The sequence below is a fragment of the Ophidiomyces ophidiicola genome (genome assembly GCF_022830035.1).
Source record: "Ophidiomyces ophidiicola strain CBS 122913 chromosome Unknown scaffold_7, whole genome shotgun sequence".
NCBI classification, from domain to species: domain Eukaryota; kingdom Fungi; phylum Ascomycota; class Eurotiomycetes; order Onygenales; family Onygenaceae; genus Ophidiomyces; species Ophidiomyces ophidiicola.
Genome location: NW_026054647.1, coordinates 571,417 through 587,019, shown reverse-complemented (window position 1 = coordinate 587,019; position 15,603 = coordinate 571,417). Strand labels below are relative to the sequence as shown.

The window sequence follows — 15,603 nt, the reverse complement described above, 5'->3', positions numbered from 1 at the left end:
GCGGACTTACCTGTCCCGGGCCGCACGTGCGCTGGTCAGTGATGCCCTGAACCAGGAGGCCTCTCTCTCTATCAGAATCTCCCGGCTTGTTCGACGCGTCTTCCATCTCTTCTCTCACGTCTCTTGCCTTTCGCCTCATCCTTCTTTTGGCCTATTCTTCTTCATTCAAAAACTATATTTATTGTGGAACTCCTTTACCAGGACTCTATTCCTCTCTTATACTACATGTTGTTCATAACCTAACTAGAGAGAGCTTGCATAAAATTATTCACAGCTTTTAAAACCGCGCTCTCTATTGTGTGCCTATCATGGCTCCCATGAGAGTACGCCTGCTGATCCCCATCATCACTATTGCTGCTGCTACTTTTTTCTTTTGGCGGGTTGATCAGAGTGAGTATGCCGCGCTCACCAAAATTGAACGTCCAAGACCTTCACTGGCTCCTCCACAAATATACCACTCGCAAATCGACCCCCTGCAGAAAACCCCCGATGAAATTTGCCACAACGACAAGGCCACTGCTCCAGCTATGACGATGGGAGAATGGCTCACCCGCAAGAACTATAGCCGCACGTACATCCGCCCCAGCTTCCAATCTGCAGAAACAGCTTTCGGGCCTATAGAAAGAATTGAGGGTTACGTCCTGCCTCCACTTCGGCCCGTCAACCGCGGTTTAAAGGTATCCAATTCAAGTGGACACTGGCCTTGTTCGCCCATCCTCGACGTTAACGTTGTTGCTGATATTCCTGCCGACCACACTTCTCAATTGCTATTTGGGCTTGCAACAACTGTTGAACGACTCGATGAACTTCTGCCATCTTTACTGTATTCATACGGAAATACCGGTGCAACTATCCTTGTGCTCGTTCCTGACAATAGAGACGACCTAGAAGCCCAGGAGGCTTATTTTCGAAACCGAGGCCTTGATGTCAGACTCAGACCTTCTCCCTTGCCATTTCCCTCTCGTTATTTTGGCTTGGTGGAAGCGTTCCAAAAGTTCATTGATGAAGAACGCCCATATACAAGATGGGTTAGCTTTGTAGACGACGATACCTTCTTTCTTTCTGTGGCCAGAATCGCAAGTCGCCTAGCGACACTAGATGCCTCGGAGAAACATTACATCGGCGCATTATCGGAGGCTAGTTGGCAAGTCAGAACCTTTGGAGAAATGGCTTTTGGTGGAGCAGGCATATTTATTTCAAGAGGGTTGCTAGATGCTCTACAGCCAGTGTACAAAAGGTGTCTAGGCACCCGTTATAAGCACGGAGACCAGAAACTGTCACAGTGTATCAAAACATACGCAAAAACAAGATTAACCGCTTGGGATTCTCTATTTCAAATGGACATGAGGGGAGCTCCCGATGGAATTTTTGAATCCGGACGAGAGATTGACTCATTACATCACTGGAACACATGGTACAAGAAAGATGTCGCTAAGATGAGCTCTGTGGCAGTGGTGGCAGGGCGTCGATCTGTGCTCCGTCGCTGGCTCTTCAACGAGACAGTGGCATTGGACCATACAGGAGTCGAAAAACGCACCTTCTGGGTACTAACCAATGGTTATTCCCTTATTCGATATACTATGGACCCCAGCTTGACGGTAGAGAGTGTTGGATTTGACCGTACCGAGAAGACATGGAACGAGGATGGAAAGGGATTTGAAGCCAGACTAGGTCCGCTGAGGCCGACCGTACAAGATGGCATCCAAAAGGATCGATGGATGCTCTCTGACTCGGTTATTATCGGCAACAATGTTCATCAAACATATTCCTTCCGAGAAACGGACGGACACAGTGTCATTGAGCTCGTCTGGCTTGGAGACAAGGGTTGGGTTGAGCCGGCTGACGCGTACCATTTCTAATATCACACTGACCTGCATTCAATCCCCACCGGGTATTGGTGGTCTTGTTACTCTTTCATGGCTTTTCAGGATTTCCCTTCTTGTACATGTGCTGATTGGTTTTGGTGATTGAAACTTCCAGGTGTTCTGCGGTAGCCACGGGGTGGATTTAGTTATGTGCATGCATCCTGTATAGCAAAATGGCGTTCCATGAAAAAATGACTGGGAAGGGAAGCTTTTTAGAATATGGTTTTAGAAGGTGGTTTGTAAAAGAGTATTAATCACAGTTACTTGACAGGATAACTGAACTTTATGAAATCCACAGTCCAAAATATAATTTTCTGCAATAATAAGCATGTACATAACTACGGAGTCCCGTGTGAGGAGTCGGTTGTGGCCTTGTCAGGGCGCTCAGGGCGCCCTAGTTAAGGCTTGTCTGTGCCCCCCAACTGCCTAATCTTAGCGTGCTTTGACTGGTTAACAAACAAGCTAAAGTTAATTAACCTAAGGACCGGGGCATCACTGGGCCCAGCATTGCACTTTGTAAGATCATTATCATATTTCTGCCTCTCATACCTATTCCTCCTCTCCACAGAACCTGCTCTCATGTCGCCGGCATCCTTAGAAACCTGGGCTCTCCCCCGTCTCGCGAAACTTCTCCCCCTTGACGACGATTCGCTAAAGCAAATCATCACATACACAGCCACCTTATCAAAGGAAGAGAGCGCTGATCATTTGCGGAATCTACTGGACGATTCGGCTGCCTCACTAGAGTTTATTTCGGGTTTTAATTCAAGAAGAGGTGGAGAACAAGCACAGACGCAAGCAGGCCCCCAACGGCAGCCACAAACACGGACGCAGACTGGGAGGTCAGGGAATGGGTCGAATGCTAGCAACACGGGCCCCAGAAACAGCAAAAAACAGAAGAACTCAATACATACTCCAGCAGCTGTTAGGAGGCCAGATGGACATGGTAATGTGGGTGGGGGATATGTGAAATCCCGGCAGGCAGAGGATTATATACCTGGAGCACCGTCTCAACCCCAAATATCTCCATCGCCAGCAACTTCAGCTCAGCAACAATCTTCCTCGGGGAAAAAGGCAGGAAAAGCTCCGCCGTCTGCATCTGGACAGCTAATATCAGAGTATCTACCGAATGTGAGGTCTAAAAAGGCGAAAGCTACTGGGGCGAATGCAGTATCGCGGGGGGGCAACACTCAATCAACCAAGGCAACGGGTGCGGTAGGGGCATCCACTACGACCAGCAACATATCTGATCTCACAGCCGCGATCGCGGCACTTGAAGTATCTACAAACCCCAAAGACCGCAAGCAACGCAAATGCAATTGCAGTGCGACTATCCACCCGCTCTTCACACCAGCCCCGAACTGCCTGTATTGTGGAAAGATAATATGTGCGCTCGAAGGGCTACAGCCATGCTCGTTTTGTGGGACGCCGCTCCTATCGACAACGGAGATGCAGGATATGATCCAAGAACTACGGACTGAACGTGGAAACGAGAAGATGAGAGCACATAACGAGAGCCATCAGCGTGATAGTGGCAGTGGGCCCATGCCAGTGGACTCATCAAATAGTCCTACTGCCAACAGCAAATTGGAAGCAGCCAAAGCTCATCGTGACAAGCTACTTGCATTCCAGTCACAAAATGCACAACGAACACGGATCGTGGATGAGGCAGCGGACTTTGATATACCTACTAGTGCATCGACGCAGTGGATGACACCGGCACAGCGTGCGTTGGCGCTGAAAAAGCAACAACGGCTACTGCGGGAGATGGAAGAGAAGAACCGGCCAGAGTGGGAGAAAAAGAGTGTGGTCTTGAGCTTGGATATTAAGAAAGGGAAAGTGGTGCGGACTTTTGAAAAGATAGAGACTCCCCGGACGCCAGATGCGGAATTGGAGGAGGAAGTTGATGAATGGAACGAAGCAGAGGGTGCAGGTTTATCGGAGAAAGGTTCGAATGGTACGTTTTCGCGGAACCCTTTGCTCAAGGGCGCCGGCTTGGTGAGGCCAGTATGGAAGCCAGCTGCGTCTAAGAACAGTGGCGATGATGGTTCAGGGAGCAGTCAAACGACAAAAAGAGAGCAGAGACAGGCATGGAGGCGTGTGCAGGACGATAACGAGGACAATGAGAAATGGATTTTGGATGGAGGCTTACGTGGGCATGGCGATAATGACAATGCCTTGCGATGTAATGAACTCATGTCATAATATAAAAGTACGTCAATTCATGAACCACATGTGAACTATATCAATTTCCCAACGCTTCTTGGGTATATACATAAGCTTGAAAAGGCGGCACCTCCTAGGCGTTTAAGCTTGGCGGAAAGAACCCTGTCCGCTTTATTGAAATCCAAAATATTATAACATCAGGTCTCAGCTCTGCTGGCCATTGCTAGCTTTTCCCTTTCAAGCCTTTTCTGTCTATCGTCCCGGATGGCCGCACCCATATTGTAAAGGAAAATTGAGGTAAAAATAGCACCGACCAGGCCCAGAAAGAAGGCCACTAAGACAATGGAGAATATGACAAAGCCATAGGTTGCATTAACAAAGGACTTGTTGTCCTGCAGGCCCGGTACGTCCATGGCGACCTGCATTGCGGACAACACCAGAGAGAAGTATGCGAAAACGACAATTATCCAGCCAAAGTTGCGCTCGAAGAACACCAGGTAGCGATTATAGCCGTACAGGTAGCCACGAATGAAGTGGGTGAAAAAGTACTTGATGCGATATATGGTATTTATGCGCCCAAGACGGAGCTCGCCAAAGTGATAACGCTTGTTAACGGTGTCGAGGGCATTGATGTTGATATGATCGAACACGTCGTTCACAAAGGCCTTCCACCAGGTCCAGTCAAGCTGGTCTGGAAACAAGTGGTAGTCATGGGCGATTTTCAAATCCAGCGGAGAACAGATAAGCCAGATGTACGACACGAGCAATCCGCTGGCAGACTCATGCAGTTCGCTGGAGCCACAGAGATGCTCGGCCCAGAAGTCGTAGTCGAGAATGTAGCTTGGTAGCGGCTTGACGAGCAACCGGTTTGAGAATTTGAGGAGATGGAGATCAGACTGCTCGGTGGGAAGGAGTTCGACGCCCATCATGCGCTGCCGGTGCAACGGGCGGGCATTCATCGGTCGCCCGGCCATCCATAGCTGGTCGTGTATTCTGTTGAGGCGAGAGAGGTCCAGGTCTCGACGTAGAAACGCATTGACATCGGTCTCCGTGAGAAAAGCCTCATGGGCTGGGGTTCGTGATATCGTAGGAAGGGAGTCCAGCACACCTAGATCCGGGCGGGATAGCCCAGCATCGGGTGCAGAGAACGGGGGTATCAAGCAACGCTTGTCCATGATGGCGGATCTGAATAGTCGAGTCGAAGAGGTCTTTGATTCTGGCGACACCAGTTCCGTGTCCTCGAGCTTCTGCCCATTCTAGGGCGCTATTTATGTAGCTATGAGAGCTTTGCGGCTGAAAACAGATGTCAGTGACCGCGCTTAGTCGCAGCGGCATGGAAGACCAGTCAATCACCAGCAGGCATAGCTAGATGGTCGCGCTGGTTCAGTCAAGGGTATTTATGTATGTCGCTTGCCGTCACTGGCCTGGCGGTCTCCGTTCAGCCTCGCCTAAGCCGCCGCCGTCGAAGTGTCTCGCCAACCCATGCATGCCTGCATCGCCAACCGCCAGCTGACTCAATCACGCGAGGACATAACATAGCTACCCCCAACACGGGCTTCAAGACATCGCGACCTTGACAGTTTGCTCGGTGGACGGCCCAATAGAGTGTCCGCGAAATGCGTTTGTCCTCTCGGAGACCGTGGGTTCAGCCAAGGCAAAAAAATCCGCCCCTGCTAAGGCTGGGGTTGACTTTGAACCAAACCGCAAGGCGGTTCAACCGTGGTCTGACTCCCTTCCCCAGGCCTTCCCCGCTTCCGGGGGCTCTTGGATCGCTTCTCTGGACGCCCGATGGGCTTTGAGCGAGACTCTCGCCATTATTATTATTTGTTGAGCGCCAGAATCCAGTGCTGGCTGTGCCGTCTCTCAGCTTGAATCCTCCTGCCCAGCCTTACTGGTTACTGTACCTACATAACTACGTCACCAGCGCCAAAGTGCTTGCCTTCAGAGACCGAGAGGCGTTTGGCCCGTTCGTCGCTGCATCCATTCTTGTCCTTCTTTTGTCTCTTCTCCCGTTCATTTACAGTGATTTACGTGCCCGCTACCATCGCAAGATGGCCTTCTCTTCCGATCCTCCAGTGATTGCCGCCGCCAGACAGATTGCCACCGAGTTCGAGTACCCCGCAGTCGATGTCAATCGGGGCGTGAAGGAGTTCCTCTCCGAAATGGAAGCTGGACTGACATCGAAGAACTCGACCCTGAGCCAAATCCCATCCTACATCACTTCAGTGCCCAATGGCAGTGAAAAGGTGTGACCGCCAGTTGAAAGCAGTCCGTTGGAGCCGTTAAGAGTGCCTCCTAAAAACGAGCAAGATTGTTGTCTCAATTCCGCCCATGAGTCCCGTGCTAACTTGTTCTTTTGGTTGGCATAGGGCGTTTATTTGGCGATTGACCTGGGTGGAACCAATCTTCGCGTCTGTTCCGTCCACTTGAATGGAGATTCGACGTTTAGCATTGTGCAGAGCAAAGCAGTGGTCCCGCACGAGCTGATGGTGGCCAAGTCTGGTTCAATGCTTTTCGACTTCATCGCGGAGAGAATAGAACAATTCTTAAAGGAGCACCATGAAGAGCGCTATGCGTCCCATGTTACAAAGCAGAAACCTGGCGAAGTAAACCGCAAAGACGAGGAGACATTTGATTTGGGCTTTACCTTCAGTTTCCCCGTATTCCAGACAGCTATCAACAAGGGCAGTCTATATCGTTGGACCAAAGGGTATGATATCAAGGAGGTGGTTGGCCAAGATGTGTGCAAGTTCTTACAAGACGCCATTGACAAGCGACACTTGCCAGTTAAAGTCGCTGCCCTGATCAATGACACCGTAGGTACCTTGATGGCGCGATCCTATTCCTGTCATGACTGTTCTAAGGCTCTGGTGGGCGCGATCTTTGGAACGGGGACAAACGGCGCATATGTAGAGAAACTGGACCGCATCAAGAAGCTGGAGCAAGAAGACGGCAATTCATTTGATAAGACCACCGGCGAGATGGTCATCAACACGGAATGGGGTAGCTTCGACAACCCTTTGAGTGTGCTTCCGGATACTCCCCATGACCGCGAGCTCGACCGTATCAGCAATAATCCGGGTGTCCAAATGTTTGAAAAGCGGGTATCGGGAATGTTCCTGGGTGAGATTCTTCGTTGCGCTATGATTCATATGACAAAGAACGCCGGTCTAGAACTGTGCGGTGGGCCAAGCGTGATCCCAAAAACTTCCGCGCTCTATGAGAACTGGGGTATCGATACGAAGTTCCTTTCGACAGTCGAAGGCGATACTTCGGATGATCTCCGGGACGTCAAGCAGGCGTTGAAGGCCGAACTCGCGATCGAGCACGCCAGCACCGACGACTGCCGGGCCATCAAAATCATGACCCACGCCATCGGGAGACGAGCAGCACGGTTGAGCGCCGTACCGCTCGCCGCCATCATCATCTCCAGCGGGCAGCTGGCGACGGAGGACATGATCGACATTGGCGTTGATGGCAGCCTGGTCGAATTCTACCCGGGTTACCAAGACTACATCCGTGAGGCATGGCGCGAGATCCCTGAGATCGGCGACGCGGGAGATAAGAAGATCCAGATTGGGATTGCTAAGGACGGGAGCGGTGTGGGCGCCGCCTTGGGCGCCTTGGTCGCCAGCCAGGCGGAGAAGAGACAGCGGGCGCAATAATGAGTAGTGAGGCATCGCGTTTCTGTACTGCAGGCGATGTGGCTGTTTTACTCGCATCTGCTATAGCTAGCTATCTACATACTATCCGGCCCCTTTGCGGGCGGCGTGCGATTGTTTGAGAGCATTATCAGTACTTCTGCCGCGGGGCGTGCGGCCGCACAGCGGGACCCAGCGTAACTTTCCAGAGACAAGGAGGGGCAGAACTCAATCACCCATTTCCAGTATCGTGCCATCACTTACGTTGGATTGCCGTGCGCTGTAAACTCTGTTAGTTATAATTAGCTATATCATGGCTTCTTCCCGGGCGCTGACGCTGTTCGCTCTCTCCCGCCGCTCTCTCCCGTCATCCCTCAACTGCAGTCGATTCCAACCTGCCACCACACTCCTCGCCCACCAACAGCTCCCGCGTATCTCGCCTCTGCACCGCAACCGGTTCAATCTTCCTCGATCGTACGCAACAATGGCGCCTCTTGCTGCTGGAGATAGCTTCCCCGCTGGTGTCGTCTTCTCGTGAGTGGACGTCCATTGCTGCGGCATGCTGGAACTGAAGCTAATGAGGTGTCAACAACAGCCACATCCCCTGGAGCGAAGAGAAGGGAGACATCAAATCATGCGGAATGCCCGTTAGCTACGAGGCTTCCAGCCTCTGGGCCGACAAGAAGGTCGTCCTCGTCTCCGTCCCTGGTGCGTCCTCCCCCGACCAATTCCTAACCCTCAACTCTCTCAAGTACTTACTCTTCTGGCCGGAACAACAGGTGCTTTCACCCCCACTTGCTCCGCCAGCCATCTTCCCGGATTCCTTGCCAAACTCTCTGAATTGAAAGCCAAGGGTGCTGATATTGTCGCTTTCCTTGCCTACAATGATGCCTTTGTCATGAGCGCTTGGGGCAAGGCCAATGGTGTCACTGGAGAGGATGTCGTAAGATACACCATATTTTCCCCGCCGGGAGAAACCTCCTGGCGCTGGGATGAATGGTCTGCTAACAGGAGATTTTTGATAGCTCTTCTTGAGCGACCCAGAGGCCAAGTTCTCCAAGGACAGCGCCTGGACCTTGGGCGACCGAACTGGCCGATATGCCATGATCATTGACCACGGAAAAGTTACCTATGCCGAGAACGAGCCTGGCCGTGAGGTTACTGTAAGTCTTATAACTTTGGTAGTAATGTCTCCGACCGAACTATATGCTGATGAATCTGTCTAGGTTTCGGGTGCCGATGCTGTTCTTTCTAAGTTGTAGATTGAGAATAATCATTGAAAAGCCCCACATTCACTACTGAATGCTGTATAGATCATGAATTTGTTGTATAGTTAGATGCGTGTAATGACGCCGACTGGGATTAGACAAAACCATGGCCAGTCTAGATGAAAGGAACAGAACAATGACTTTAATGTTTTTGCTCTGGATAGCAAATAGATATTACTGCACTTGGCCAACTAGCAAGCTGGATTGCCAATACTTTCGTTGAAGCTTGCATAACTATCTATTATGTAGTGCTAGATGTTAGGCTGAGAAACCGAAGCTTTGGAGCAAAACTTTCGATCTACCCGCAAAAGCTTCCACTCCTCGCCCGTCTGCATGTAACGAACCGGCTCGCCAAATCAATGGCTCCTCCCAGCGCTCCGTTGCAGGACAAGAAGCGGCCGCCCACAAACCGAGAAAAGCGCAAAACCTCTACCAACCCCGCTGGTCGAGCACGAAAACGCGTTAAGATTCAAGATGCGCGTAAACTGGCTGCCCAGAGCTCTGACGCCGCACTCTCCAAGACCGGAGAGCTAGATGTCTCCGCGTTTGTTGCAGCAAGGGAATTCGAGATTAAAGCTCTCGAGGCCGGTATACAGAGTGCAAGGAATGCATTGACAACTCGCGCTTTTCAAAAGGTTCCCAGAAACCTGCGGAGGAGAACCGCTAGCCATAATGTCAAGCGAGTGCCGAGCAGGTTGCGTGCAAGGGCCAGGAGGGAGGTAAGAGAGCTGGAGTTGTTTGATTTACTACTAGCAATCGCCTTAACTGCTGAGTGCTGATTCTGGTGTAGATGATAGAGGATAACACGCCTACGGTGACTGCTCGACGACGTAAACCAACAACACACCTCCGTCTTCGTCTAGAACGAGTACGACGGCTACAGTCTTTAAATACTCGCTCCAAAGAAAAGCGACAGGCAAAGAAAGTGGCGGTAGAGAAGGAAAAACCCTCTGCGGAACATACTGTAAATATTGCGCCCCGTATTCCGAAAATTAAAAAGAATAAGATTTCACACCCTGAGAAACCGGCATCAAAGTATAGAGGACGCCAGCGTACAAAGACATGGTTGCCAACGCATATATTTCATGCCAAACGGGCACGCATGACTGAGCCAAAAGCACCACTATGGCGATTTGCACTTCCTTTGACACCCACGGAGAAATGCTACAGGCCCACGCACCGTGCCAGTGGGTCCAGAGGTGCTATTGCGTGGGACATGAGCTACATGTCGACAATAGGCCTTGAAGGCGCTAGGGAGAGTATCGAGGGTCTTCTGAAATCTATGGGTGTTGACGGAGATACTGCTTGGGGAAGCAAGGGCAAGAAATGGAGGCTGGGCACTAGGACTCTTGACACCTGGTTGTTTGAGCGAGATGGTGAGAAATCGCCTATTGCGCCCGTTACGTTAATATGGGCCGCCCAGAATCCTGAAGACGTTGGAATGTCAGATGCCGCGACGTCGGTAGCGAAGAAGCGGCCAAAACAAAAGATGTTCCTGCGGGTCCACCCATCTTCCTTCTTGCAACTTTGGGAGGAGCTATTAAGAGTGTCAAAAATCCAAAAGCCTCCAGTGATGGTTGAAGACCTTCGTTTTGAGATTGGAAGCATTGAAATATCTGGCCCTGGAGCCACAGAAGCTTTGTGTGCTGCGCTGGAACCAATTCCAAATCCACAGAACAAGAATAAGCCAGCCCCTGAAGATGTCTGGCGGTCTCTTGCAGGCGTAACAAACGCTGCTTCGTTGCCACTGGGTGCGATTTTGGCGTTCAGTGCATCCGATCCCCGTTTACACTATCCCCCACGAACCATGAAACCGCAAAACTCGCCAGAGAACCTTAATGCACTCGCATTGCTGCTATCTTCTTGGCCTCTAGACAAAACACAGCTGGCCCCTGAGTTGTTTAGCCGCCCCTCGCGGCTATTGGCGTCACGCTCCCTTTCAAGTCAAAAAGCAATCAATAGACGAAAGGCACTTGCACCTCCTGGGGAATATCCGCAGCCGCAACCAGCTGATCCCAAAATACCCGTAATTATATTTGCATCACGGCCTGATAGTTCATCTGAAGGAATTTCCTCTGGTCACTGGACAATTCTATTACCTTGGAAGTGTGTGGGTCCTGTATGGTATTCTATCATGTACTACCCATTTGCCTCTGGTGGTAATCCGAGATTTGGGGGCGTTCACGAAAAGCAGCAAGTTATTTTTGAGTCTGGAATGCCCTGGTTCCCGGGTGATTTTCCTGGAACAAAATCCGGATGGGCATGGGAAATTCAGCAACGGGAGCTGCAGAAAGACAAATGGCAGCGAAAACCAAAGGGCAAAAGAGTAGAATTTGATAGCGTTGACCTTGGCAAAGGTAGGCGCGGCGAAATTGGCCGTGGATGGGCATGCGATTGGGAGAGGTTGGTCACTGGCACTCCAAGTCAGGGGGAGGAGAAGCCAATTGGTACATCGAGTGGACTTTCTGAAAAAAGCCAAACGCAAACCGACGGGACTCTTCCAACAGATATTGATCTCCCCACGAATTGCCCTATGTCTCCCATCGAAATTCGGCAACTCGCGCCAGCTACTGCTTCACATATGTTAGAACAGAGAACCAAGCCCGGTAAACCATCAACACAGTTACCCTCAAAATTCTCTCTTGCGACGGTATGTATCAGGCTCCTTAACCGGGGAAACGTTTACCCTCGATCTCGAATATATCGCCTTCCAACTACAGACCTTAAGCTCCGAAACCGGTGGCTTTCGCTACTCTGCCCATCGTCATCCCCTTATAAGCCAAATATACAAAAACGATTACACACACAGAAGGGGCGAGCCGAAGAGCGGATCGACGTCCCATCTCTCAAAGAACTTCTGTCTATGTCTGCCTTAGATGAAGAACCGGGTCAGAAAATTTCGCCCCCGGTTCCAGACGAGGTCGACCTTATTGGGTTTATAACAACGGGAAATTATAACCTCTCTGCTGGCAAAGGAACAGGAGTTGGTGCGATATTGGTTGACAAAGTACAGAAATATATACCCCCCATTGATCAAGTAAAAACTGGAACACAGGATTCCCTAATACGACTAGGAAAGGAAAAGTTGATGCGGCTGTGTATCTTGAGACCTCCTGGAGAAAACGTTGGGAGGCTTTGCTTCTGGTCAGCTTGACAGGTACTCTGTAGATTTCAGCTTAAACAGGAACTATATCTATATCTTTATGATGATACGTCAAAAGTCGACCACCATTTGAAAAAAAATGTCAATATATTTTTCGCCTTGTCTATATGGCGCTTCCACCTTTGTGTATGATACAATGTCCCATGCAGTAAATCTGCCAATGAAAACCAGTCATTCAATTAATGACTTTCTTGACCCAATCTCTCTCCAGCCTCGCAACCTCCATTTTAAAAGTATTTACCTCTTCCCAGCAATCCAGTGGCCGTTTCTGATTCGCTCTTAAACAACTAACAACACCTTCCCTAGCCTTCTCAACGCCGGCATCGACCTCCTTAATTTTTCGTCTCTCGGCCAGTTTTTGGCGCAATTCTTCAATCTTCTGTGCTACCTGCTGGCTGTTTATATCGCGCTTAGGGATATTCTGGTCTGCTAGCTGGGAAGTAGTCTCTAAACTGGAGAGTGGGACTCGCGGTGCATCAAGGGACAACAACGAATGATCAGTAGTTTCCGATGATGAGGTCGCGTCAGCTAGTCGTTGTTCCAGGTCGGCAAGTGTCTGGCTTTCACGAGCTTGGATGCGCTGGAGCTCTTCCGCAACGCGGGTTTGGATATGGAGTTCTATGGTTTGCGCGCGGGACGAGTCGGTCTAGGCGATTTGGTTAATCAAGTAAGAGTCTAAAATTGGCCGGATGTAGGCTACCTCCGAGCTACATTGTAACGATTCAACGAGATTCTGGGAGAATTGGACTGGAGTTTCACTATATGATTTATCATTGTAGTTAGCGATGCTCTCGCAAATAAACCGTACAGGCATTGACGGACTCTCGGGCAGTGCCAATTGGGAAGATCAAACCTTCGAAAGACAAGTTTTGAGCTTGCGCTCTTCTCCACGGGTTTGGATCCCCCAGCTCCCATGATTATTCTTTGTGGGAGGAGGGCCGGTCGTTTTGTTGGAGTGAACGGTGTCTGAAAGAAGGCAGATAGGCCAGAGAAAATTGAGAGGGGGATGCGAAGGCGAAAAACGAGTGTACGTAAAATAGGTACACGTCGAAGAGAGGGAAATAGTGCCTGTTTGCTCAAGGCTTCTCAATAGAGGATGGGATCGAAGTTGCCATGACCGCCGGCCAGCATTGACTTTTGCCAAGCCAGATTGGGCAAATTCTCACAAAAACGCGATCAACGATAAGAGAGCTTACGATGCTGCTAAAACGAGGCTTCCCGCACGCCGAACAAATAGTTACAAGAGAAAATTCGAATCAAATCACAAATACGCTGTTCATTATTGAATATCTGGAGGCTCTTCACTAGTATCTTCTCTATCCTCGAATAGGAGGAATTTGCTTTCTTCTACATCCTCGCCCATAATTTCTTTCCAGACATGTCGCACTTCATCAATCATACAGTCATTAAATTCCAGATCCAGATAAGGTGGCGAAAACAATAGTATCTGATCGAAAGCTCCTCTCAAAACATCTTGCCGGCTATTGCTGGTATCTAAGCAGCCAAGTTGCGTATACTGTAACTTCCAAAGGACTCGAGCTGTAGGATCCATGGAGTCAAGTAGGGTTTTCACTGCAGAATCAATACGGGGCGGGCCCTTTTCAGGCGCCTGTAAAACGGCGCCGTATATTATACCTTTGGAGAAACATCATTAGCCAGCGATTTCAGCAAAATATGTCTTGTCAGAATAACAAAGTGAGTGCTCTCATATCAGGCTGTCAGAGGAAGGTTTATCATCAATGTTGTTACAGACAATGTAGATAAGTATTCGGAAAATGAATCATCCTTGAGAGGTACAAGAAAATTCGAAGCATGTAGAAAACGTTGTAGGTACTTACATTGGCCTAGGGGGCATTCACCGGTGTCGCTGGAATGTAAGGTTAGATATACTGGAGGCTCATCCATTGTTCCAGGAGCGATGACAACAGTCGCCGCAGAAGCCGGTCCATTTTCGGACGTAGACGGAAACACTGTATCCAGGGGTGAAGACACAATTAGGATGCAACGAGATACCTTTTGCAGAGTCAATAATCGCGTCCGTTGAGCACCCGCCGGAAGATCCCATTCGGACCCAACAAGATAGTTGGTCGATACTCTTTCTCCATCGGCAAAATAAGCATCGAGCAACCCATGGCTGCCGTCCACAGGTTGTACCCTTTCAAGCTTTTTATTTAAAGCGTATATCCCTCCGCCAACCGCACATGCTCGACATGCGACCTGCGCAATCTCAGAGCAGCCACCCCATTTAGGGAGGACAGAAGAAAATCCCGGTCCGAAAACCCCGATTGACTGTAAGTGTCTTTTAATTTTGGGGATAGCAGATCCAGCAGAGGTTTGGGATAAGGAAAGAAGGGATAAACAGAGCGAAGAGAGGGGGTCATACAGATCCGATGGAATCTGAAACATGGAGTGAAGGAAATCTGGAAGGCTTAGGCTTGATTCTTCAGAAGGAACACTATCGCCTTCGTCAGAAGAACTTAAATATCTCAAAAGTTTCATAAGGGAACGTTTTGATTTCATAGTTAATGTATCATCGGCAAAGACGTCCTCGCGGCTGCCAGGAACACGCTGCAATTTTCTAGATTGAGGTTCTGTTTGGCTCTGTGCACCGTCATGGCCTCCATGTCGAGATACCCACCAACTGCCAACTGCTTGGAACTCCAGTTGACGGTAAATCCGAGAGGAAACTAAACTAGAAAGTAGCTTAGAACGTGTGTATATGATTTGAGGCGACAATGACAGAGTGTACGCCCTTGAAAAAGATAATGATGTTTTATCTTTTGTTTCCAAGGTAGGTAAGCGCCATACTGAAGCACACTCAAACGGGCCGAAAGTAGACTCTGACTTAGTGTCGTAAAGTTAGTAACACATTCAAGCTTAAGTTCAAAGAGACACTTGTATACCCACCTTCATTTACCTTCTTCGCCCAGTCTTCGGCTTCTTGCAAGCTTAGGGCAGCATCAGGGCCACCATAATGATCATTTTTGTCAGTGTGGAGAACCCTTTTGCCTGACCGAGATAGTGCCCTAAGCGACGTCAATATGGCTGGTCCGAATAAACTATTGAAAACAGCTTACAGTGCAAGTAGAGACTGGGGAAGGCCTGTTCCTGAAATCAAGACGTCCCATGTAGTATCATTCAAGGTGTTCATTTCAAGCATTTTGAGCAGTTCAACCCAGAGATCAGGAGCACTAGTGATTGTCTAGCCTATGCGAACGGCAAAAGCATGATGTCACGGTTCAGCTAAAACACCCGTGAGCTTATTTGCAGAATTCTCGCTATCATTGTCGAAGGAAAGAATTGAGAAGAGGTGAGATTGAATTTATTCCATGGCCGATGCGCTAGCCCGGATTGGCTCTAGTTAGTTAGTTAGTTAACTAACCAAATACTCTTGGCATTGAATACCCTTCCTGCCACCGAACGAAATCTCTTGCTTCCTCCATTACACCACTCGTTGCGCTTTGCGTGGGCAAACTGCTATTCTTTTCCTTTGGCAACCT

The 15,603-nt window shown here is 49.6% G+C and overlaps 8 protein-coding genes across 8 annotated transcripts; 5 read left to right on the top strand and 3 right to left on the bottom strand.

Annotated features, from left to right (window-relative positions):
- Nucleotides 1-308: 308 nt before the first annotated feature.
- LOZ57_002610 (uncharacterized protein) lies at nt 309-1,859 on the top strand (the record flags this gene model as incomplete). The annotated part of the gene is made up of 1 exon (XM_049251675.1): nt 309-1,859. The coding sequence occupies one exon, from the start codon at nt 309-311 to the stop codon at nt 1,857-1,859; it is 1,551 nt and encodes a 516-aa protein (XP_049109480.1).
- Nucleotides 1,860-2,444: 585 nt separating this feature from the next.
- LOZ57_002609 (uncharacterized protein) lies at nt 2,445-4,070 on the top strand (the record flags this gene model as incomplete). The annotated part of the gene is made up of 1 exon (XM_049251674.1): nt 2,445-4,070. The coding sequence occupies one exon, from the start codon at nt 2,445-2,447 to the stop codon at nt 4,068-4,070; it is 1,626 nt and encodes a 541-aa protein (XP_049109479.1).
- A 158-nt stretch (nt 4,071-4,228) lies between these two features.
- Nucleotides 4,229-5,206, bottom strand: LOZ57_002608 (uncharacterized protein; the record flags this gene model as incomplete). The annotated part of the gene is made up of 1 exon (XM_049251673.1): nt 4,229-5,206. The coding sequence occupies one exon, from the start codon at nt 5,204-5,206 to the stop codon at nt 4,229-4,231; it is 978 nt and encodes a 325-aa protein (XP_049109478.1).
- An 876-nt stretch (nt 5,207-6,082) lies between these two features.
- On the top strand, nt 6,083-7,696 carry GLK1 (glucokinase; the record flags this gene model as incomplete). Its single annotated transcript, XM_049251672.1, has 2 exons — nt 6,083-6,277; nt 6,401-7,696. The coding sequence occupies 2 exons, from the start codon at nt 6,083-6,085 to the stop codon at nt 7,694-7,696; spliced, it is 1,491 nt and encodes a 496-aa protein (XP_049109477.1).
- A 460-nt stretch (nt 7,697-8,156) lies between these two features.
- AHP1 (peroxiredoxin type-2) lies at nt 8,157-8,934 on the top strand (the record flags this gene model as incomplete). Its single annotated transcript, XM_049251671.1, has 5 exons — nt 8,157-8,206; nt 8,268-8,423; nt 8,480-8,615; nt 8,698-8,835; nt 8,899-8,934. The coding sequence occupies 5 exons, from the start codon at nt 8,157-8,159 to the stop codon at nt 8,932-8,934; spliced, it is 516 nt and encodes a 171-aa protein (XP_049109476.1).
- Nucleotides 8,935-9,299: 365 nt separating this feature from the next.
- On the top strand, nt 9,300-12,094 carry POP1 (Ribonucleases P/MRP protein subunit pop1; the record flags this gene model as incomplete). Its single annotated transcript, XM_049251670.1, has 2 exons — nt 9,300-9,659; nt 9,731-12,094. 2 exons carry the CDS (start codon nt 9,300-9,302, stop codon nt 12,092-12,094), a joined length of 2,724 nt encoding a protein of 907 aa, XP_049109475.1.
- A 184-nt stretch (nt 12,095-12,278) lies between these two features.
- Nucleotides 12,279-13,018, bottom strand: LOZ57_002604 (uncharacterized protein; the record flags this gene model as incomplete). The annotated part of the gene is made up of 3 exons (XM_049251669.1): nt 12,279-12,749; nt 12,804-12,861; nt 12,957-13,018. The coding sequence occupies 3 exons, from the start codon at nt 13,016-13,018 to the stop codon at nt 12,279-12,281; spliced, it is 591 nt and encodes a 196-aa protein (XP_049109474.1).
- Nucleotides 13,019-13,382: 364 nt separating this feature from the next.
- Nucleotides 13,383-15,263, bottom strand: MRS6 (Rab proteins geranylgeranyltransferase component A; the record flags this gene model as incomplete). The annotated part of the gene is made up of 4 exons (XM_049251668.1): nt 13,383-13,738; nt 13,942-14,943; nt 15,011-15,129; nt 15,181-15,263. 4 exons carry the CDS (start codon nt 15,261-15,263, stop codon nt 13,383-13,385), a joined length of 1,560 nt encoding a protein of 519 aa, XP_049109473.1.
- Between the last annotated feature and the right edge of the window lie 340 nt (nt 15,264-15,603).